General features: G+C 43.0%; 1 protein-coding gene across 1 annotated transcript in view; it reads left to right on the plus strand.

Annotated features, from left to right (window-relative positions):
* The first annotated feature begins 251 nt into the window (after nucleotides 1–251).
* med13a (mediator complex subunit 13a) overlaps nucleotides 252–23,955 on the plus strand; it is a 72,746-nt gene continuing 49,042 nt past the window's right edge. Inside the window, exons 1-3 of the mRNA XM_037119287.1 lie at nucleotides 252–317; nucleotides 7,612–7,846; nucleotides 19,953–20,121. Coding sequence (XP_036975182.1) covers nucleotides 252–317; nucleotides 7,612–7,846; nucleotides 19,953–20,121 — 470 coding nt within the window. The remainder of the gene's footprint in view (nucleotides 318–7,611; nucleotides 7,847–19,952; nucleotides 20,122–23,955) is intronic.

Below are 23,955 nucleotides of genomic sequence, written 5' to 3' on the forward strand. Positions count from 1 at the left end.
TTGAATTTGTTTCTACTGTGCGCTTTTGAGATGTCTTCGTAGCGACCGCACAGTCTCTTTTATCCGCTTTTAGCTCCGGCGGGGGGAACTGCAATCGGAAGGTTGTTGAATTAACTATCCTCCAGCCAAATGTTACAAAAAATATTTCTCGTTGATTAAGCCTGCACATCTCAGAAAACACAAATCCGCGAATTGTTCTTTATTTCCCGGGACGTGAAATGATGGAGAGTTGGACCTCGCAGTGAAGAAGGATGAGTTCTTGTTATATACCAAACGGGGCCAGCTTGGAGGATTGCCATTCCAATCTATTCTGTCTGGTAAGAGATTTAAAACTAAAGGAAAGCAGCCATTTTTAACTAGCTGAACGGGGGCTAAGCTAACGCTAGCCGCACAGGCATCAGTTGATAGGAGCCGAGCTTAGCTAGGCTTACGGCCCTGTCGAGCTGACATCATTTCAGGACAACAAGGTATCCTAGTCCGCTAATGTCGCCGTGTGCACTTGTTTTAACACCTTGCCACTTAGTTGTGACCGCCTGTCCGTTATTGCCTCCTTTCCGCAACATTTTCATTTTCCCGTTCGCTAAATGCCAAACACCCAAGGTTAACGCCACTCCGCTCGCAAAGCTTTCATTTACTACATTTCTCAGGACAGACACAGCAAACACATCTCACCACCCCCCCTTGCTAGCACGGAAATAACTGTTGTGCATTTCGCTGCCAAAAAAGCACGACTCTGTCTGCAGGGCGAGTTACTTGTTGTGGCACTTTCTCCCTGTCGCCTCAGCACCTTGTTTATTATTAACTTCCTATCTCGTTGTCATTACATTCCCACTATGTTTTTTATCGAGTGGCGGTGACCCGTGCACCGAACACTTCTTGCACTTTTTTGTTTTGTTTTGGTTTTGTTTTTTTTTTAGTTTTGCAGAGTTGAAGTTCCTTTCGCCAAGTCTGTGCTTCTTCTTGCTGTGAATTGCTGTGTTTTTTTGCAGAAACACACTGACAACTCCTGGAAGGGACCACTGTCAACTTGCACGGCTCGTCTATTAAAGCACGCCCCTTACGCTTTGCCCACAAAGCTTTTTTTTTTTTTTTTTTTTTTTCCCCCCTCTCTGCAGCGAGCATGTAACAAGCATTGTTCGTGGCAACAGCATTTGTTTTGAAAAGCGTTAATTATTTATGTAATATGCCATCATCTTGTTTGTCACTGGCTTAATCTCCCTGGACTTCATTTTCTAGTATTCACACCAACTAGGGCACAGGCCCTGGGCTGATTATATAATCTCTGGCATACATTCCTGGGCTTTACAAACATCTAGGTAGCTACAAAGCTGAACCTTACTCTTTACTACTGTAACCTGGGCTGTAGCATATAATGGGTCTCCCATTGTTTGTCTGTCTCTGAGTAGCTTCCTCATCATATCATGATGACAGTTGTGGCTGGGTGACAGTGCCCCCCCCCCTCAAATAGTTGCGGTTGTGATCCTGGTCACTTTGACTTCACAGGTATTCTTTAAATCCCCTGTGAGATAAACAGAGCAGAGTGAGCCTCAGCTGTATAGTCCCCAGTCCGAGCCGCATACGTAAAGGTGTTGCCCGAGTGGCTGGATAATCGTGAACATGATCTGAATGTGTTTGTTGTTGCAGTTAATTGGCTTGTCAGCAGGCGTAACTGCTGTTTTACTTGTTGGTAAACTAAAGAGTTTGCCCTCATCAATCCTGGAAGTTGCACATGTGACTTCTTCAGATGCTGAAATGTGACATTTTAGAAAAAGTTGACTAAACTCAGTTTGATAGACAGTGGAAGTAACATCCTAGATAGATTTGTTAATGTGCATCTTCAAAAAGTTGTTAAAAGTTGAGTGAGGGGTAAGAGTAGGAATGCATCAATACAAGTGATGTTGACAGAGAATACAGTAAAATGATGATACTACAGTGAAATACTACGCTGCCTTAACCACAAATTGACCCAGCTTCCAAGCTGTCAGCCCCCCTAAAGGTAACATTTCATTGCAGAAAATCCCCACTCTCTCAATACTACTTAGTTGGGTCGATTGTGTGTGTGCTGAACACGTAATTACAATGTTTACGACAGCACTTGAAGGCAGCACTGGCTACAGTGGACAGGCGAGGCAGAGGCTGGTAGTTGTGGTGCTGTGCCTGTCTGGCTGACATTTTCCTGCACACTGAGACTAAGCATAACACCACTGCTGTTATGACTCACTCACTGAACAGACTCCACTTTGTGGTTTTATGGTGAAAGAATGCGAACACATTGTGGGACTTTTTCCCCCCTTAGTTTTTCAGTGGATAGTTTTCTCTGGAGTATGTTTCTACTTGTTGCACACTTTTTTTCCCCCGGTGTTTTAAAGGGGGCTTAATGGATTTAACTCGGTGTGAAATTCAGTTTAAATGTTCCTGTGTTGTGCAGCTATGTCGCTGACGTTTCAGGAAATTTGTATTTAGAGCCACTGTGTATTTCAGTCTCAGAGTGCATTTAAACATTTTAAAAAAAGCACCTGGCAAAAGTCTTCAGGTCGGCGATGCATGACTGTGGCACACAATAAATTGACAAGAGCTGTGTGTCCAGTAGCTCAAATGAAACTGGCGAATTTGCATTCTCCTCAACGAAAAAATGCAAAGGCACACTTGTTGGTTTCACGTTTGCTGACGGGGTTAACTGTGAGAGGTGGCAGACAGGAAAAGAGACTCGGTGGAAGAGGAGCATCTGCAACATGATTTGAGCAGCTTCACCTGTTGCTTGTCTCATATCTTGAAAGGCAGGAAGGCAGCTGTTTGAACACAGTGTTCCCTGCTGAGCCCCAGAACCCTAAGTGGCCAGAGGGAAGGTGAGCAGCTGGCAAAATCAGGGGTCGTAACCCCCCCCCCCCACAAGTACGCGTCACCTCAGGAAAACTTCCTGCCCGTATCCAGTGGCTTTGGGTTTAGATTGCCCTCGTAATGCCGCAGTGTGATTTCTGGCTTTGGCTTATGAAAGATAAAACTCATGACCCACAAGCAGTCGCTCACATACCTGAACATTTATGAAGACATAGCCAGGGGTAAAAAACCGTGTAGAATCATTGCAGTGCCTGGAAAGCATGAACGTTGGAAGGAAACACAGATATCTTTGGCAGCCGCTGTTTTTGCACACAGGCTGCCACTAATTTATTTTGAAAGAACAGACAGAACAACTGCAGAAGGCACATTTATCCTTGATAGAGCAGTCTGCCTCTTGGATATTGTGGATGAGGAGTGGAGGACTGATGTCTTTGACAGAGGGGCAATTCAGTTCTGTCTCTTCACGCTCAGGAATATGTTAGGACAGAAGTTCATATATTTTGTCTGCAGTTCATAGTTTGCTTTGATACACCATCAGATGTGGTTCGTGCAAACTTTGATCTTGTGACATTTATGACCAAAACAGATCTGATGTCATACTGTTTGTAGTTTGTACAACATTTTTCTACACTCCAACCATCTATTACTTTTTTAGTACTATTGAAAATGCAGTTTAACAGCTGTTTAATCACTAGATAATGCAGCCTACTGTGCATCTGTGCAACTAGAAAGATTGCTTGTAAAGGTTATAACTATAGCATTGAAGGAAAAAATAGTGAATGCAGTTTGTTGTTGTGAATGTTGTTAAGAATGCATTGTTGTTAGGAGTTAAATGCTTGCAATCTGTGTAGTTGTTTCTGTTTCAAGCACAGTTCAAAGATAAACGTAAGTGTTTCAACGGGGACATTTGGTTTGATCCTATTGTTTGCGCAATCATTAATCACCGAAACACATTTTCAGTCTTTATTAGTTACATCCAGTCTGAATCCGCCGCTCAAGTACTTATTTCCTGCGTAAACAAAACAGATTTTTCTCGATGTCTTGCGGGAGGAGACCTGTTCCCCTGAAAGTGACTTCCCACATTTTTGTCTAATTCTCCCAAATCAGCTCAGCCGGTTTAGATGCGTGTCCTTAAGGTGAACTCTTGCCGCTCTTGAGTTTCTCTCAGATCACTTTCTCACTTTTCTCAAACATTTAGACAGTGTAGTCGCTATTAAGCTCTGTGGAGTTTCTGTTTGATCCAGTTAAAGTTCTCGCCACATCCACAGTCAGTGTCTCGCTGGAAGTGGGAGGACTCGAGTTAATACGTGTCACCTTTTTTGCTCCGTAGCATCCAAGGAGTGCGAAAGAGAAAAGATCACTCTGAATCTTAAATGACAATGATGGTGATGATGTAACTCATTTCAACCCTAATGCCCCTATTAAAACAATACTGGTGACATTACTCATTTAAATGTGTCTTTCAAATAACATTTTTGTGTGAGATGCATCTGCACTGATCATTTATTGCCGAGAGTTATGATGATGAAGAATTGAGGTGGCTGTGACAGTTTGATAGTGTAGTGTCTGTTAACGATAATGCTGTTAGATAATGAGGGTGGAGATTCACATAGTCCTAAAATGATAAACACAATACATTCAATTACTGCAGCTAATTGCTTGTTGACATTAATAACACGCCATTTGGTTTGCTTTTTCCTGTACACCATATATCATGCCGCATATCCTTAAGGGAGAGATTCATAATGTATTCAGTTGCCTACTTGGCAAAGAAACTGCAGCATAGATGCAAACATCCTAATAGTGACAGATACAGTCGCAAAAAAAGGTGATGAATAGAAGTGTAGCGTAAGATGAAGAGCCCAGCCTTCTGCTCTCGTAGGCTGTTGTATTTCATTCACACATTAGCAGTACAGCAGCAGCAGCAGCAGCATTAATCAGTATTTTGGCTGGGACTGCTACTACAGTAGCTAAATCTCAGAAATGAACCAGGTCAAAGTTTCAGTGCCCGCAGGATGTGGTCGTTTGGTTGAAGTTGCTCTGCATGTACAGTTGTACCGCAGTCAATAACGAGAGACACATGTCTGTGTTTAGTCGCCGTGCCACTGTAAAAGACGCCTGATGCAAGGGAAGCTGACTGTAAATTAAACTGTTCAGCTCTCTCATGACCACGTGTCACAGACTTGCATGTTTGTTTGAATGAAGAATGCCTTATCACTCTGTTGCTTTTTTAGAAAGTCTGACACCAGCAATTTTTTTTTTCAATGTTGCTTCATCAATACCTAATGGACGGTTGGTAGTGCAAGTATGTAGTCTAGGTGTAACTGCCTTATTGCACTTCTCAAATTTTGATTTGTTTGCGGGTTGGATAGAGAGCGGTTTGCATTGCCATATGATCCTGTGTTGTGTTGGGATGTGAAGTTTACACAGAACGAGATACAGTAGGAAGTGTTTAGGGATGAGTGGCCTTTTAACCCTCTGATGCAAATACGAGCCAGTGCACTTTACCTTGGCAGTAACAAAATGTCAGCACGTTATGTTGTAACCATATCTTGTGTTGTATTGTATTAGACTTGGCCTGTAAGAGCAATGGTAATGTACATCTCCCCAGTATTAAGTGGTCGTTGGTTACAGTTATGTTGTCATTTAAGGCTACTTTAAGTGTGTGTGTACATAAAGGATATTTCAGACAAAGCACGCAAATGTAAAAAGAACAAGGAAAAAACAATAATGCAATTGATTAGAACCAACAGATAAAATGAGTTCAGGCATGACTGCGGGTTGCCTATTTGAATAAGAGTCAGTCAGCTGGATGCCTGGCTGTCTGAGTGCAGACCATGATCACATCTAAAAGTGTCAAACCAATATCTACGTAGAGGAGTGGACCATAATAATAAAATCTGTAGGGCTCTTTTAAACAAACCCTTTTAAAAGAAACACACCATTATCATTGGGCACTGGCCGTGGTCAGTAAAGATGATGCGGCTGTTCACTTACTAATTGTCTATCGGTGCCGCTCATGTTCTGGTTTCACAGTTAGCTGTTGTCTCCACCCTCCCTGTGCTTTGTGTGCACAGATGTTTCCTAGCAAGGTGCAGGTGTAACATAGTGCTTCTTCTCACACTCCAGCAGGAAGGAGCAGCCTAACTGCTGCAGCTGTGACGTTACATAAAGACCCAGCTCTGCTGCTTGCACCTCAGAGCTTGTTCTCAGTGCTTGTGTGGGAGCTTTTGAATTTGTCCCGAGCCAGATTGTTCATCAGAGATCATGATGCTTCGATCATGTGTCCCGACAACTGCCGTGTCACTACAATGAAACCTTGGGCTTTTGTTTGCTTGCCAGTCACTTTTTCCCTGGAGTTGGTGGTGGAACAAATTAAACACATGCTTTCTGTTTATTGCTGATGCATACAGTGTATACTTCATAACTGTGGAATAACAATCTAGCCTGTACGTTGCTGTTGTGAGTTACCCGGACATGTACAGGTGTCATTAATACAGTCGTTTATTTTTAACCTCAGGTTTATTCATGATTTGTCAACCGGTTTGTGTGTGCTTGCAACGTCTCGCGGCATACTAACTTGTTGTGATCTAGCTCTGCTCCAGCTGACTCCACACAATGCTCTGTTTTGACGGTCCTCAACCTACCCCCCCAACCCCCACCAGCACCATAACAACTAACACCACAAATCTCCCAGCTTATCCCTAGCCAGGCGAAAGACCACCGCTCGGCCACAACCACGGGTAACCACTTGTTCAGGCTCAGCGCCTCTGCACTTGAGTTAAGATATCCCCTGAATTGTAATGGATTAATTGGTTGAATATACAGAGGGACAGCTTGCCAACTCAGCCTGAACGGAATAGGACTAAACGGCATGAAAATGAACAGTCCATGTTCGCGCAGATTACTTGAAATGTCTACAAGGATAGATAGAGGACCAAGATTGCCAGTGGAAATGGGGATGTATGCCTAAGGTATCGTGTGTGTGTGTGTGTGTGTGTGTGTGTGTGTGTGTGTGTGTGTGTGTGTGTGTGTGTGTGTGTGTGTGTGTGTGTGTGTGTGTGTGTTCGTGTTCTTTGCAGTAGTTTGTGTGTGTGTGTATGTGTGCATGTGTTTAGGTAGACATGGGTAGACTGTCGGCGCTTGGGTGATAAGCAGCAGTGCTAGCTAGCAGTGGAGCGTAATGTTCCTGCTTTAACACTTAATAACCCCGCCAGTGATTTACTGCCTATGAGGCTTTTTCCTGTGTGTTTTGTTCTCTCTATAAAAGCCAGACAGCGTTTATAGAAAGGCAAAGCACCCCCCCCAGCACTCACCAATAATGAGGATTAAGGTGGTGAGACCACATTTACCAGCATTAGTTTTTTTCCTATTTGTGTTTTCGAACATATTGTTCATGGTGATATTGAAAGGACCTGAAGCACAAGTACGCAGTTCTTTGCAGAAACAAACAAATGTCCAAAATTTTCCGGGCAATTTCCATTTCAGTCACACACAATAGTGCTCTGTTTTCTTGTCATCTACTGTGTATCTTTCCATCTTCCAATTTCCCACAGGTTTTTTTTTTGTCTTTATTCTTAAGTTTTGACAGCCTGGGCGTCTTGTTGTCAGAAGTAGTTGGTGGGTGAACTGCCCCATAAAAGAGGATTAATACCTAGTCTTTACACTCTGCTCAGCACATGTTTACTCCAAGGTGCTGAGTGGATCCTGAAGCAGCGACTCTGCACACTAACAGTCTCCTTTTCTCCTTCTTCCCCCTCCCTTGTTTTGCAGGCTGACTTGACAGGGATCAAATGGAAGAGGTTTGTGTGGCAGGGTCCCACCTCTGCACCCATCCTCTTCCCGGTGACAGAGGAGGACCCCATCCTATGCAGCTTCAGCCGCTGCTTGAAGGCAGACGTGCTGAGTGTATGGCGGCGCAGCCAGCGGCCGGGCCGGAGGGAGCTTTGGCTCTTCTGGTGGGGGGACGACCCCAACTTCGCCGATCTCATCCACCATGAGCTTGCAGGTGAGGGGCCTCTTGGCATACACATAAGGGCATGTTTTTCTTTCTTGAGCTGTGCAGGCACATTCTCTTTATGCTCTTTCCTCACTACATGTATGTCAGAGGTCAGGGTCGGCTATTGGATAACACTGAAAGTGCTTGCAGGGATTTTTTAAATTTTTTTATTTCTCTGACACGTGTATATTATTGTAAAGGTCAATTATTATGTTCAATCAGACTTGAATTTGGCTGTCTACTATAATATGATGTTTTGAAAAAATCTAAAACATTGTTGTTCTTGTACTGTCCATTGCAGCTGCACCTATATTACCCCTCTGTCTGAGTGTCTGTCTCTTAATGACATCACAGTGTTACAAAGTCCTTAGGGCTTGTTTGAGGTGTCTGAATTTCTCCATGGAGTGTGCGTTTTGATACTTTCACAGTATGTATTTAGCTACTAGACCTGCTCTATAATAAAAATGACATGGAAATCACACTTTCTGCAGTAACAACTTACCGTGCTGCTGCATAATCGTTAGGCAGATAGTTAGACAAGTTAGGCTCTCTAGTTGTTTTGGCAAATTATATTATGAAACAGAGAAAAGAGAGTCTTTGAGTCACTGCTCTGGTGAGAAAAATAATCTATGAATATGAAATTCACCTCAACTACAAATATACCCTTTGTTGGATTCACTCAAGGTTATATAGCTAAAAAGAGTGATGGCTGTAAAAGATAGCTGGAAGTGTAGAGGGCTCGCAGCTTTTGTAAAAGCAGTACTTGAACATCGATCACCCTGTCAAGATAGGTTATTGGTTTGTACAATGAAAAATGATACAGATTTCAGTCCTTGATTGTCAGGTAGGTACAGGGGAGATGCCCTGTAAGTGAGAGGCTCAGGGAAATGTTAATATCTGTGTGATGAGAGACTTCCCTAATGCCCCCTCTTAACCCTCCTCTGACTGATAAGCTAGCCGGCCAGGTTGGTTGGTAGTACCAACGCCCTGCAGGGCAACCCTTTCTCTCTGGAGACAGCGGGCATCACACCGTTGCATTATTGCACATGTGTTTGAGACATGGGGCATCATGTCTTGAGTGACCACTGCCTTACAGCAGGTGGAAGCAGCACCTTGCATTTTATTCTTTTATTTTTGTAGTTTTTAGTGGAACAAGTAATCTAAAGTCACATGTCGCTATTGCACAGAGGACGAGCAAGAGAGGAAGAAGGTAGAGGGAGCAGAGCTCAGTCCGATTATAACTTGAGAGAGAGAGAGAGACCCTGCATGCAGGAGCAGCCATGTGGAAACGAGGCAAATGCATCCACCCCCCACTTTCTTCTTTTCCCTCTTCAGTAACAGTAACATTAGAGTTGGAAGATGGAAAAGGCCATTTTTATTCATGCTTTCTGCCATGTAGATTGAACTTTGGAGTCTGAGCCAAGCACAGCCTGTCTGTGACCCTCCTTCATTATGGGACATTGTGCCTGAAGTAGACTCAAAATGGGAGCTGAAGGCTACGATGGGCAGCTCATTCAGGCCTAACGGGTCCTGGTAATTACCTGAAGTGTCTGGCTCGGGCTCTCTAATGGAGTGTGCCACATTTCAAGCAGGAGCGGATGGTATGGGGAATCTATATTTGGAAATTGTTGGAGTCAGAGCTATGTTCTTACACTGGTTTTGGGACAACACCTTCCTGTGTTCCAGAAAATAGAAATGAAATAATTGAATATTGACCGAAAAAATCAGCAGCACATCATCCTCCCTGGTTTTTCCAAACAAAATGATGAATTGTGTTATGGCAGGGCTCTTGGCGGAACCTGTTTCAGATCTGCTCTTTTAATTCTTGATAAACAACACAGGTACAGTGCATTTTTACCTCCTCAGAATGATCTTTACATGGACAGCCACAGAGACGTGCATTCTGGGCACCTGATGAGATTCTTCACATTCCCCACTCCTCATGTTCCTCAAGTGTCTTGCACCCTGACTCAACTGCATCTCGGTGTGAATGGTTCCCAGATGGGCGGTGTAATCCGTGTTTCCTGTTTTGGACGCTGCTGTTCCTCTCTCTCTGGTGGAAGATGTCTCCCTCCCTCCTTTGAGCCTTTTCCCCTCCTGTAGCTGCTGTGGGACTGCCGGTGAAATGAAGCAGAGCGGCCCCTCTAGATGGATCTAAAGTCAGCCAGAGGGCTTCTTTCTCTCGTCCTCCTTCCCCCAACAACCACGTGCAGCTGCTGATCAGTGTGTTCAGGATGGTGTGTCCTGAGACCTGAGAACACAGCTGAGCCGGAGATGGAGGAATGCTGGGACCTTGATGGCTTTACATGTAAACCTGTGCATCATGGCCACATGTAAACAATCTTCCTCTCTCTGTGACGACTGCCCTCAAGTGTTGCCATTTGAACAGCTATAAATACTTTGGCCTTCTGACGTGGGCTACAGGTTTGACAAACCAGGGCTTTTGTAGCAGAGAACTTGTCTATTTTTCTGCTAAGGCTCCAGATTCTTGCTGGTTTTTGCTCTGACCATCTTATTGGAAATAAGGCGACATAATGTGAATGCTGATGGAATCAGAAATTGAAGGTTGTCTTGTTTCCTGGACATCAGGATTGAAGATCACTGCTCTGAGTGTTTGCGTGTGCGTGGATGATGATTGACAGTCTGTTGCGTTTGTGGACTCTCCTGGGTGCTCTGCCTGTGGAGGCGCGAATCGACAAATACCAGCAGAGTTGGCAGGGCAGACGACTGCAGGACCCAGCCCAACCTGTCGACTCAACTTGAATGTCACAACTGTTGTCGCCTTTAAAACGCTGCACTTTTTTTCTTCTTGACTAGTTCGATGGATATTTTTTTTGCCTTTGGTCCTGGCCTGTTTTGGGAATTTTTATAAAGTTTTTTTTTTTTTTTTCTTTTTGTGTTTTCAGTCTCTTTTTTTAGTCTTTAGTGCAATGTTGGCGGTAAACATGAAAATCCGCTCTTTTCCTTTCATTTCAGCAAGCTGAAATGGCACTTGCTCATTTCCCCCTCCACCCTCATTAGATTAGAGGCCTGTGAAAGTCTTTTAATTTTGAGCAAGTGCCATTTCTGTATACCAGCGTGCCAGTAATCCCTTCTCTCCAGGGAGATGAGGGGAGAAGGAGTGAGCTAGAGAGATGAGAGCAGTGAAGGGCGGAAAACTTGAGGGATCTTTTAACGTCTGACACTTAATCACCATTGAAGGAATGTAAGGGTAACCACCAAGCCCCTTCGCCACACTGTTGGACGACCCGCCTTGCTCTGCTAACACAACGAGCAAACCTATTCTAATCTTCCCCTGGCCATGCACAGAAATTATTCCCAACAAGTGAATGCCATTGCTGAATTAAACACCCCCACCCTTGCAGTGGTTGAGTATAGGCATGTATTCTTATGCAAATGCCTTGCTCTCTTCATCGTCCTCTCTCTTTCAAAAGCTGGTGGAATCTCCTGACCAGGAGCACTCAAAGCAAAAGATAAATGGCTGCCTTTTCCTCCCCTCAAAGACCCACAGATTTTTTTTTTTTTTTTTTTTTACATTTTTTTCTTTTTGCATAGAAATTAGGAATGGATGTCGGTCTGTGAGGGTAATTGCTCCGTGGTGCATTTCTCCTAAGTTCTTACTAGTCTGGTCCCTCTTCCCACCCTCCATCGTGTACTTCCCCTGTACAACAAAGTCCCACTGGGGCTTCCACTGCTGGAAGTCTGGCACCATGTTTCCCTCTTGGGTCTTTCCTAGTTCACTGTTCCCTCAGCTGCACATGAATCCGGAGCAGCGGGCTTCACGTTGCAGTCCTTCTTAACCTTTTTAATTTATTTTGAAAGGGGGAAAAAAAAAACAACCAAAGAACAAATAGGTTTTTGAGATTTTCTACAAAGATCAGATTTGATGAATGCATTTGATTTTGTGTGTCTAGCCGTCTTGGAAGCGTGTTGGAGATCTATCCATGCGTTTTCCTTCTTGAGCAGCACAGCTGGGACTGTTATTTGTAGAGGGGAAGGTTAAAAGGGAGAGACTGTCATCTGCTGTCCAGAGCAGGTTATCAGCCAGCCATCTCCACTGAGGTCCCTGGAGCTCACACATCTATTCATTACTGGGTGTCAGGTCAGATCCCTAGAGAACGAGAGAGAGAAATGGTGGGGGAGGGAAGGAGAGGATTGCATTCAAAATGTCCATATCCTCCAACAGTTGATGGCGAACACATTGTTTGGGATCCATCCAGTGATTGAGAGAAGAAAAGCTCAATTTAGCAGCACTTGTGAGTGTGTTTTTCACAATGGTCTACTCGTAGTTGTTGTGGTTTTTGCAAGTATGCAGTAATTCTTGGAATCTTTCTAGCTTTGCCAAGTTCATAGTGTTTTTTTTTTGTTCTTGTTTGACCACTCTCCTCTGTGCCTATTTGAATCAAGGGTGAAATAAAAACAACCCTGCTTTTGCACCTCAGGGCAGAATACCTAGTTCCAAAGGGCATATTTCAGTAGTCTGTGAGGGCTGTGTTGACTGAAAGTTTCACTGTTTTACTGGTCAGACAGTTTTTTTTTTTCCTGTATTCTATGAAGCTCTCACTACTTCAGAATTATTGAATTGCCGTCATATCTGAGAGGTTCTCTGTTCGAAGCACTGCCTGCAGAATACAGATGTTCGTTGACACAGAATATTCAAATACAGAGACCTCTGAGATCTGTTGATGCTATCTCTCCTTTTTTTCTATTGCATTAAATTATTGTTGTCCTTACAGTGTGGCGCTTCCACAATAAGCTGACTCTTGCTTTACTGATCGCTTTGTCAATTTAATGAACATGAATCACCATTGGAAAAACATGTTTCGGCCATTTTTCAAGCAAAAAATGTAAATCTCATGCTGCTTCCAGCATCTTACATGTAGTGATTTATTGTTGTTCGTTCCGACTGAAAATGGTAGCTCTAAAGTCTTCGGGTTTTGTGACATTGATTTAACTAAAGAAACCAAAGAATCTTTTTTTAATAGACAAAATGATTCATTGATTGATCGTAAAATCAGTAGATTAATCAAGAATGAAAATAATGGGTAATTTCCGCCCTGTATGACAACCCACTGGAAATTGAAGATTTGATTTTGAACAGATATGTAAATAAAAGTGTGTAGAGCAGTTCAAAATGGCTTGAAGGCGGAGTGAAGCTTACAGATCATGCTGCTTCCAAGTGTATGTTATCCCAGACACCAAAATGCATGAATAAATACAAACAGTTGTGTTCAGTGTTCAAACCCAGAGAATTCTGTGATTTGCTCAAGAGAACAGTGGGTTTCATTTGGTCTCCTGTTGCTGTATCATGCGGGGAAGCATCAGATGAAATGTCAGAGAATGAGCAAGGAAGTACTCAGCAGACTGATTTATTGGTGTGGAATGATGATGTCTTGCACATGATAGACTTCAAATTCAGATTTCTTTTAATAATCTTAGACAGATTTTGAAACGCCAATTGCATAAAATCCACTAAATCACTTTTATTTGATTAGATTTCATTGTTTCCTAGTGCTTGCTTCCATCAGCCTGGAGCCCAGCATCACTTGTATCTGCTTTTTCGAAACTTGCCTGTGGTCTTAAAGCGTTAATCTTTATGACAAATATTAAAGCGTGGGATCATATTTGTCTAGTACAGAGCTATATTCCTACAGCAAAATGTCAAGCCATCAGTTATGTGGTTGTCTGACTCGGCACTTGCAATCCTATTTTAAAGTTTGCTATGGCATATTTGCTCCCTTGGATAAGGACAGAAGCGATGACACACAAAAAAAAAAAATGAATGCGATACAGATTCAGTCCCTCAATGATGTAAGGCCCATTGTATGCAGCCCAGCGGATGCCCCAGGCAAGGATTCAGAAAGGAGAAATGTCACTCACCCTTTAGAATTTCCAAATGTTATTGACTTGGACAGCCTGTGAAAGTCAAACAGAATTTCTGAAATCTCCACTCTTCAGCTGTAAACATAGACAAAGGCTTTCTGAAAAACTTTAAAGCGAACAGTGAAGAGTCTGGGCTATACGATATGGCTAAAACTAATTAAGGAACTTGCTCAGAAACATTACTTCCAGGAATGACGTGAGCAACCTGTCAATATTCTCGTTTTTCATACTATTCGATGGTTGACATAACAATGCTGGAAATTCACTCAAACCAAGAGTTGTCGGGAACACACACTAGGTTTGTGTCCACAGAGAAGCCGTTGTGCATCAAAGAAAACTGGTCAGTGATACACTTGGTTTACCTTGGCTTAGGATTTGCGGTGTTTTTTTTTTTTTTTTGCCTTCAGAGATGGTCCCAAAGTTCAGTGTGCAGCATAGAGAGTGATGAATAGATAAACCCAGACCAGCTCTTACGAGGAAAAAGTGGTGGAGGCCGATGGCTTTTGTGCTTGGGGATCAATTTTCCAGGGCTAATCTCCTGCCTGTGAACCACCCTCCGCTTTCCTCTCCTCCTGCTCCATCTCCCTCTCTCGCTCTCTTCTGATGGATCTCCATTGACTGGCACAGCGCAGGGACTCGGCCATGCATGCAACTCTGGCCCATGGGCGCAGTCTCCCTCGCCTCTCTCTCTATCCCTCTCTTTTTTCCCCCTCTCTGCTCAAGAAATATTCATTAATTAGTAATGGAGACTTTACACAGCACCATTGGTTCTCTCGCTCGCTCTCCTTGCAGATAAGGAGGAAGAGGAGGAGGAGGTGGAGGAGAGGAGAAAACCCTCTGGCCGGGTTTGGTAGAATCCCCCTGAGCGCAGTCGATCACAAGGCATTAATCTTGCTGTTTAATGACTGACTGCTGCCCTAATTGCTTATACACAGACGAGCAACTTAGGGGGGCATGGTCAAAAATACATCCTCAGCTTTTGCTAAATTCCCAAACTTTCTCATCACTTCATATAGGTCCCTTGGTGTGTTCTTAGGTGAAGCAGAGTGCCGTTGCTGCATTGTATCTCGATGCTACAGGAAAGGCTCTGTGTGCTTTTGTTTCAAAATGTGTTTTTACTTGCTTACTCGAGGTAGATGTGAATCTTCTTAATAGAGCTGCTCTGCACCCGCTTAAGAGCTCTTATAAAGGTCAGATCGTGTGGGCCCACTACACAGGAGGCAGAGAGATGAAAGTGTCCCAGCCATCAGCTGAGCCCATAAATCTTTGTTTAAATGAGGCCACTCATCTTTCGCCCTGTGCACTGACCACCGCGCACCGTTCCCCGCCCTCTCATCACATGTGCACGCACACGACCGTCACTATGCTGCAATTTTGGGTCACAGATGTAAGAGGAAAATTTACAGCAATCATAGGTACAAAAATCTTTTCCATATAATCGTTTGTTATATTTTAAAGCTGCACCTCGACGCAAATCAGATGCAAACACAGTCAGATGCATTGAACTTGAAACACGAGTCAGCCTGGGCAACGTTAATGTCACTGCATATTTCCACTTGAGCAAAAGCAATTGTGTTACACTTTGCCTTGTTTGCTTTTTTATCGGTTTTATAACTGTGATGATGCTTTCCCTTCCTTATCTACAATAGGAGAATGTAGTTATTATGATAGTGTTTACTCAAAAGCACTTCAAGTGTTAAACATTGGTCACCTCATAGAGCATGTGTCACAGGTATGAAAGCTGAGTCCCTGAGTCCTCAGCAGTGGCTCGGGTTTGATTCCGGCCTGGGGCAGCTCTGCTTCCTGTCTTCCCCTCTCTCTCACCTGCTTTCCTGTCTGACTCTGAGCTGTCAAAATAACGGCTAAAAGCCGAAAAATTGACAATATGATTGACCTAAGATCTCAATATTGATATTTTGACAAAATTACACGGGATGACAATAGGTACTTGTACAAAAAAAAAAACCCCAAAAAAAACACAAGTAGGTTTTTGTAATATAATCATCAGTAATGTGGATGTTGTGGTTAACTCAGTGGTTAATTGAATATAATGACTCAGATAGCGTCACTCTTATGCATTATTTAAAACCAGGAAAAGATGACACCTATGCCTTAACATGATACAACAACATCAAAACATTTGAAAACGATGTATAGTCTCATGTCATGATAATGATATAATAACGATATATTGTGTAGCCATATTAAGAGATAAAACGGTGAATGTCATACATATTTTCAGATTTCAAATGGACTCCATGAATAATCAGTAAAATAACTGATAATGACACTAATTTCATTTCAGCCCTAGTGTTTACTCTGAGGCAAGATTGCACAAAACAAGGATTGGTCCCAATTTTTTTGTTGAGAAATACTGTGCTATGATTTACTATGTTGCATCTTGGAGTCTCAGGTGAATCAAGTGTCATACAAGGCTCTCACAAGTTATGATCCACTCCCTTTCAATCTACTGATGTTTTTCTTTCAATTGTTAAAAGGGTTTCCATTTTTAATTTTTTTTTTTTATGTGGAGTAAGTTGATAGCTGAGGCTTCTTCCCTTGATTTTGTCTTGAAGAAGGCTAATGTGATTTATTCAAGGACCTGGGACAGTACAAGAACAAGTACAAGAGTTGTTCCCCTGTCATGGAGTCCAGAGAAAACTGTCATGGAGATTCCTCTGTTTACAAATTTCAAATTCTGTCTATCCTGGAGTATAACCTCTACCCTGGATACTTGGTTGGGTTTTTATTTTTTAATTTTAATTTTTTTATTTTTCAAAGCTGCGTTGCCAGTTTTTGTGAGCGTCACATTGCTTACATCGGAACGAGGGCTAGATTTCAACGGACACATTTTGCGTCTCCGTGTCTGTCTGAAGCGGGGAGCGTTGCAGCAGGCATCGCATGATGAACATGAGGTCGTTAAGAACACTTGATGTAAACCAGACGCCTGTTTTAGAGCTGCTCGGCGCTCGAGGGAGAGACTGAGGAGGAACAGGCGACAGGGAGGAGGAGGAGGAGGAGGTATGGGGCAGATGTGGTCTTGGCAGAGTGAAGCAGATGGGATTGCCATGGCAGTTGATGTGATGTAGTAGGTGTAGGGAGGTTTGCTGCCAGTTTTAGAGAATCGTCCACAGAGGACTCCAGTAGGACTGCGGGTCGAACTGCAAAGCACATACTGGGTTGATGTGTCTCTTGCTGTAGATTTGAGCCCGGCTGCTCTCCTCATTTCCTCCCCTTCTTTCTAATGTTATCAGTCATACTGATCTGTCTCTTCAGCATTAGAGTTTGGCCTAAATCCTGTTTTTGTTTTGTTTGTTTTTTTTCTTGTCCCTTCTCTTAATCTGCTGTCAGTGCCTCAGTGGGCTGGCTTTCTTTTCTTGTTGACTTTTTGCCCTCTTGCCTGCCTCGTCTCTCAGGACGGCCAGACCAGCTGCTAAATCACTCAAAGCAGACGTGGTGAAAAGCGTTCTTGATGCCATGCACACTCGATCACATCCACATTTTCTGGAAAGTTAAATGGTGCTTCACTGCTGTTGATTTATTTTTATTCTGCACTTTCTGTGAAATTTTAATAGGAAATTGCTGTTTTCCGGCCTTTTTCCTGCCTTTGCCCTGCTTTTCTGTGTTCCTGATCTTATCCCTCAAGATGTGTGTGCACCTGATGAATTAGTTTGCTGCTCTCAAAATCATCGAGCACGTAGCAGCTTTTTTACTTGGCAGCTAGCCTGAGGTTGTTTTCCTTTGAGTGGATATAATGTTTTAAAGGCTAGCTGAACTTGCGGTGTCCAGCAGAGCTGTGGCATTTGAAAGTGGATTTGATGAGGTTGGAATTAAAGTTGACACTTTTTTTTTTCTTTTGCATTTTTCCCACAGATGTTGTTTGCAATTGTTTGAAGGAAAAAAAAACAAAAACATTCAAGCCCTCAGCATCTCCAGCTTTTCAGAACTGCCAGGCCGGCGCACAGGGCCCATGCTGTCTCTTTTATTAAAAGAAGGAAATCAATGTAATTTCCTATTTTGATAGCTCTGGAATCGGCTAAATTTAAAAAAATCTTTATCTTTACAACTGCAAGCCAAGGGTTCACTTAATAATTCAATAAATTTTGATTAACTCGCTTGTGGGCTGGCTCGTGCCTCCCTGGTGCACGCCAAACTGACACGAAGGGTGGGTCACACCCGGTATTTATTTCGTCTGCGCTCAGGCAGAGACAGCACACTCGGAGAGATGTTTGCTGGAGACTTGACTGAAAGGAGCTTAAGTGCTGTAAGATGTGAGCAGTGGCTGTTAATGAGATTAGAGCAGCATTCAGGCCAGCACAGAATGTGATTCAGAAAGCAACTCTGATATGGGTATAACGGTACATTTATTCATCCTGAACAGCGTGTTACAGGACACTCACTTTGGTGTGTGTCTCTTGTTTCGGTTCGGTACACCATACTAACTAAATAATTAGAATCCTGTGAGCCTAACGCAGTCTAATTACAGTGTAACTCTTTGCAGGTGTAGAACAGAAAGTCAGATGTTCTTTCGGAGAGTGTGAAAGTGGCGGTGTGTCTTTCGGTTAAAGCTGGCTAAACCGTACTAGTTTGGTTGTCCCAACCTGTGGAGAAACACAAATGAGCGACATCAAACAAGTCGGCGTATTTGCAACAGCATCTCCGGCATATATGTATTACTGGAGGGAGGCTGAAAAAGGGTGCTAAGTCCTTCCCCCCTATGGTGTTCGAACAGCGACTCACTCAAGCAGCAACAATGACAGTGGAATGTTACTATAATCAGTTTTGCAGAAGTACGTGTGTATGGTCAAAGTGTGTGAAATAAAATACAATGTTCCCACATGTGCACATAGATTTAAAGCACATTGCTGTTGCCTTTTATTAAGTTTAATGTCACCCAGTTGGTTATATTTTAGTCAAGATTAACGCTCTTAAACATTTACAAGTGGAGAGACGTAAATTCTTGGTGTTTCCCTCCGCACCGAAAATAAAACCTGGTTACTGTTGAACTGTGACTTTGTGCACCGTTACACCCCTAAACCCTGCATTAAAACTCAATGTGCAGAGGAGCAGAGCACCTGAAACCTCCACAGTCTGAGAGCGGGCAGCAGCAGGTTTCTACTTAACCTCTCTCTGTGCTAGTGAGAACACTGCTGTTTGCATCTTCTTTGGGTATGATTTTCAGATTTTCAGTTCAGATATGACTTTCTGTTTTGCATTCCAGGAAATGTGCAATTTCTGGATCAAGGTGTCCGATGTTAACTGGCAGGTCCGTTTTTAAAATGGCTTGTCACACTTATCAGATTGCCAGAGTGAGCTCGTCACACTTCTTACTCTGTGATTATTCTCACCAGATCCCATTCTCAGCTACCCTCTCGGTGTGTTTGATTAGAAACCTAAACGCTCGCAGCTACGCCTGTGTTTGCGAGAAAGTTTGTCAGAGTTGAATTGCAAGGCATTTCGCAATGAAACCATCGATTGTGTATAGTCCGAAAGATTGTCAATGTGAAACTCAGCTCAGACTTGACATCAGAGATGTCATACACACAAACGGTGCCTACATATTCATGCTGAGGCATCAAGTCCTCCTGAGCTACCTGTGTGGAGAGTAATGGCATGTCAGAGTAGGCCTGTCACAATAACTGCTTTTGTTGGAGGCTATATTTTTCTAGAAGTACTTGGGATAACCAATATTATAATTCTTAGACCATTTTATGCCACTGTAATTATAGTATTATAGCATAATAATGCAAGCACAGCCTTACAAAGAGCAGTGAACTCAGAAATGAAATGATTGTGATTGCGTTCGTTGAAGAACCTTCTTCAAACACAAATCTGTATTTGTGGGGTTTGCTGTTCAGAAATAAACACACTTTGAGACGAGTCATGTTTTAAGGTATAATTAATGTAAAACTGGGTGATAAAATAACAGGTTTTTACTTTAAAAACTTTATAGGTGATACAGGGAAATGTGAGGTATGCCTGACAGTTGGTGCTCCCATACTTAATCTTGTAAACATTGATGACTGTGTTAGGGAACGTACCATCTAAACAAGTGTAAGGCTGCTTTATTCCTTGCTTCTACCAGCTGCGGCAGTAAATGGAGTTTTTGTGCTGCCAACGCTGACATTGTTGGCCTTGGGTAGTTATTACGAGTGTGTAAAAATGGCACAAAAACTCTTAAAGCTTTCCACTCACCTTTTTGTGCCTCTCTCTCTCTTCTTTTTCTCTCCAGCCGAGGATGACGGGCTATGGGAGAACGGCCTTTCCTACGAATGTCGCACGCTGCTGTTCAAAGCCATCCACAACTTGCTGGAGCGCTGCCTCATGAATCGCAGCTTCGTTCGCATTGGCAAGTGGTTTGTCAAACCGTACGAGAAGGATGAGAAGCCCATCAACAAGAGGTACGTTGGCACCGCTCGCTCTGCGGACTTCTTATCCACGTCGTCTCTTGTTTATGGCTGTGCTCCGTGCATGCACCTGCACTGTGGAAATGGGTATTGTCTTGGCATTTTTTTCTACTCGGTGTTGCCCTTTCAGACATGTTATGTCTCTTGTTGTTTGGCTGCGATATGGTCTGGTGCAGCTCAGGCTGAGCACTGCTCCAACAGGCGCAGGGTTCACAGTTTTTATGTTTAGTGGAGTGTGTAGGCTATTGAACCCACACTTCGAGGGTGAGGGGTTCTGCTCCCACTGCAGCACCTGATGCAAATATACAGTATGTATTGTTATGACTGCTTATTAAGAGGCTCTTATTAAATGTCCTATATTGTACCAGGGATTTGCTGCTCATGTTTTATTTGCTGCTGATCTCAATTTAAGTGTCTTATGATACTGGTCTAATACAATCTTCATTTTAATCACATTTTTGAAGAGCTGTACTGAATGTTTTTTGTTTGTTTTGTTTTTTTTTACATTTGAAGCCTCTATTGAGGTTTTCATCAAATCTGTCATATTTTCTTCCATCATCGCGCCATAAAAATTGTTGAACAAAGTCCTCAATTTGAATAGCACGATTTGTTGGATTTAACAGAGCGCAAGGGTGCCAAGCTAATGCAGATACATAATCTGATCTTTTGTTTAAAAAGTGATTCACTATGAAAGCATTATAGCTGACACAGATTTTTGTTTTGTTATTGTGGTTAGATAAATGCCACTTATCATGCTGTTCCATTGCTGCTACACCACCATTAAACGTAATGTGTGAGTGAATCTTGAGAGAGAGAGTTGAATGTTGAGACTTATTCACAGGTGTTGTTGGCTTGGTCCAACCCGGCATCAGTAGCCCCTTTTTAAAAAGAAAATGTGGCACATGTGCAGCAAGGTAAAGGCTGCAGTGTGCCGCCTTGTCTATCTAAAGGAGAAGTGTAATATTCCTTCTTTTCCAAAAAGCCGCCACTTGGCCGCCACTGGGGTAGGCATAAACATGTAACATGATGTGAAGCATGAAGTTGGGCATGAACAGTGAAGCAGGTTGAATTTGTCTTCAAAATTAGAGCTTTACATTCCACCCCATTGTAGTGTAGAACTGGGTTCTTAACGGGGGGCATTTCATTTGAAAGTAGCGACCATTAGTAGCTTGCCACTACAAGAGCAAGATGACAACCATGACAGCTACAGAGACCGAGGAGACGCTAGCATCTCCCAGATCTCAGCGGCTTTCCAGTTGCTGAGATGAAGATGACCTCCGCAGATGAAGTGATGGACTGACTACTGTGATCAGCTGTTTCCTGGTTTTAAAACTCCCCGGCTGTGGGTCGCACAGCAGTGCACGTCATCGACACCTCCGCCAATCTCACGCAGTTGCCTGCACATCGACGGCTCGGATTTACACAGCAATGGAGGTGGAAAAATGGTACACTCTGAGGCGGACGTAGCCGCGAAAAGGACAGCCAAATTGGCGGCTTGCTGCCCAGTATAAAAACTGCATTATTATCAGTATTTGCTGACCTGGGAATCAGACACTCACTATCATGCAAAAGAAAAAGCTGCATAGCATTTGAATGTCGACATTTTGAGCTGGGCTTTAAAGCTTAAGACCTGCCAAAAGTGGTGCCAAACTGGCCTGCCATAAGGTGTAATGAAAGAAATTGAGAAATAAAAATAAATTGAAAAAAAAAATGATGTGAGCTTTTTTATAGCAGCTATTTTGCCTTGAAAAAAAAGGATAAACAGGTGTTACTAATCACATAAATGAAGGTTTTGTTCATGTAGCTTCAGAGCCTTTATTAACAGGATTAGTCACACTTGTTTTTACATACGTCATGTGTCCAAATGTCTGCTCTGAAAAAGGTGTATTGAGAGAACTCGGGATCTTAGTTCCATTTCGCATCTTAACAATGCAATACCTTGTTGTGGCCTTTGGTTATGTACCAGTTTTGGCTCTCCAAGGGGAAGAAAAACTGGCCACCCTTGCTGTTCTGTACAGCCCGTACATTTGTGTTCTTTCTTTAGCATTCAGGTGCAAGTTGAGCCCTGGGTAATAATAGTACATTAAAATTTGTAACAAAAACAAAATAATGTCAGCCAAGATCACCTGCATGGTATTTAACTGCTGCTTCATTTAACACGATGCTTTACTGTGAATCTCTGTCTCCAGCATCAACAAAGTATTTTCAAAAGCAGTTTTCAACCAGCAGCGGGGGGGTGTAGATGTGTTGCTTACATGCCAAATGAAGCTAAATTATATGCGACGTGAACTTGTTTTTTAACCCTAAGCCGCTCAGCTTGCCTGCACATCACCGTATTATTAGTTCACTTGAAACTGCTGGCTCCTGTTTATTTATTCTGCGTGTCCCATTGTTAACGTGCCGGTTGCTTGTTTGCAGGTTGGGTTACAGATAGTATTTTTTTAATGGGGAGCATTTGGTCACTTTTGTCAACTGGCCCTACCTGAGGCTATCAAAGAAAGCATTGTAAATGGCCCAGACGTCATTTAACATTATTGATGTAATGAAAATCACGGATCAGCTGTGGACGTCCCTGCATTGTACGCTACTTTACAGTCATGATATTAGTGTTTTTTTTTAAAAAGACTGAAAAGGAGTGCCAGCGCTCTCTTTCTCCTTTTTCTCCTCATGCTCTGAGTGTGTTTGTGTACAACTGAGACATCCTTCTCCTCCTCTATGCTATCTGCTGAGCTGGATTTCTTGTCCTTGGTGTCTGGGTTTATTGATAAGAGATGGAGCCGTGGCTAGTGCAGAGAAAATGACCATAGCAGTTTTTGCCCTGCACCTCCAACGACTCCCTGCCTACCTCACCCCGACTCTCTCACTTAACACACACCTATTGTTTGTAGTCAAGTGGATTTTTAAGTTTTGAAAAAAAATATTTTTAAACTGTGGTTTGGAAATTATAATTGTAGTTTGAGTTGAAAAAAAAAGTTTATGCTGGCATTGCAACAACTGCTGGGCAATGTTGGATGAGAAAGCAGACAGAAGCCTCTAAATTGTGGAAAAAGCTCTAGAATCAAGGAGGCTGTATTTCGCCTGTGTATTTGTCAGAGTGTTATTGTTCTGGAGTTGTTTTGGTGTTGTTGCCAGATTTCCCAGTCAGGTGACTACAGGGGCCACGCGGTGACATAATCTTGTGTATCCACTGACACGTGTGTGTGTGTGTGTGTGTGCAGGCCAGTTGCTCTGTACTGAATAGAAATGGCCAGAACTCTGCTACCTGCTGTCAGCTTGTCTTTATCATCATCACAATGTGTGCTGGCAGATCAGAGTGGCCAGCTTTAATGTACACTCTCTCAGAGCCTTACATCTGTAGACAATGACTCTCATCTCTAAGAGTGAGTAGGATAGATTTTCACTTAACTGGCAGAATAATAGACAAAATAATACCGAAGAACAAGCCACTTCTCTTTTAAGCTATATTCATGGCTTGTTTTTAGCTCTATTGCCTCATTACCCAGTAGGCTGATCACAGGAGGGCCTCAGTCAAGGGAAAAAAAACAATGGTCTTTTCCTCTGCTCTGGAATTCACAGGCCACCCTCTGTCTGTGTGTCTGGTTCTCTCTGAGCTCTCTCTCCCTCTCTCTCCCTCTCTCTCTCCCCTTCCCTCCATCCCCCTCTGCTGTCACGGAGCAGACTGGGCAGGTTATAAATAGTGGTGCAACCACCCTGAATCTTAGTTGTCGTCAAGGATGTTTGTCCTCTCCCTTCGGTGTGTTCCGCCGTGCTCCGGCCTCGCTGGGATTTCGACAAACAAAGCACCAGAAAACTGTGACGGAAATGTAC

Source organism: Acanthopagrus latus, chromosome 13 (genome assembly GCF_904848185.1).
Source record: "Acanthopagrus latus isolate v.2019 chromosome 13, fAcaLat1.1, whole genome shotgun sequence".
NCBI classification, from domain to species: domain Eukaryota; kingdom Metazoa; phylum Chordata; class Actinopteri; order Spariformes; family Sparidae; genus Acanthopagrus; species Acanthopagrus latus.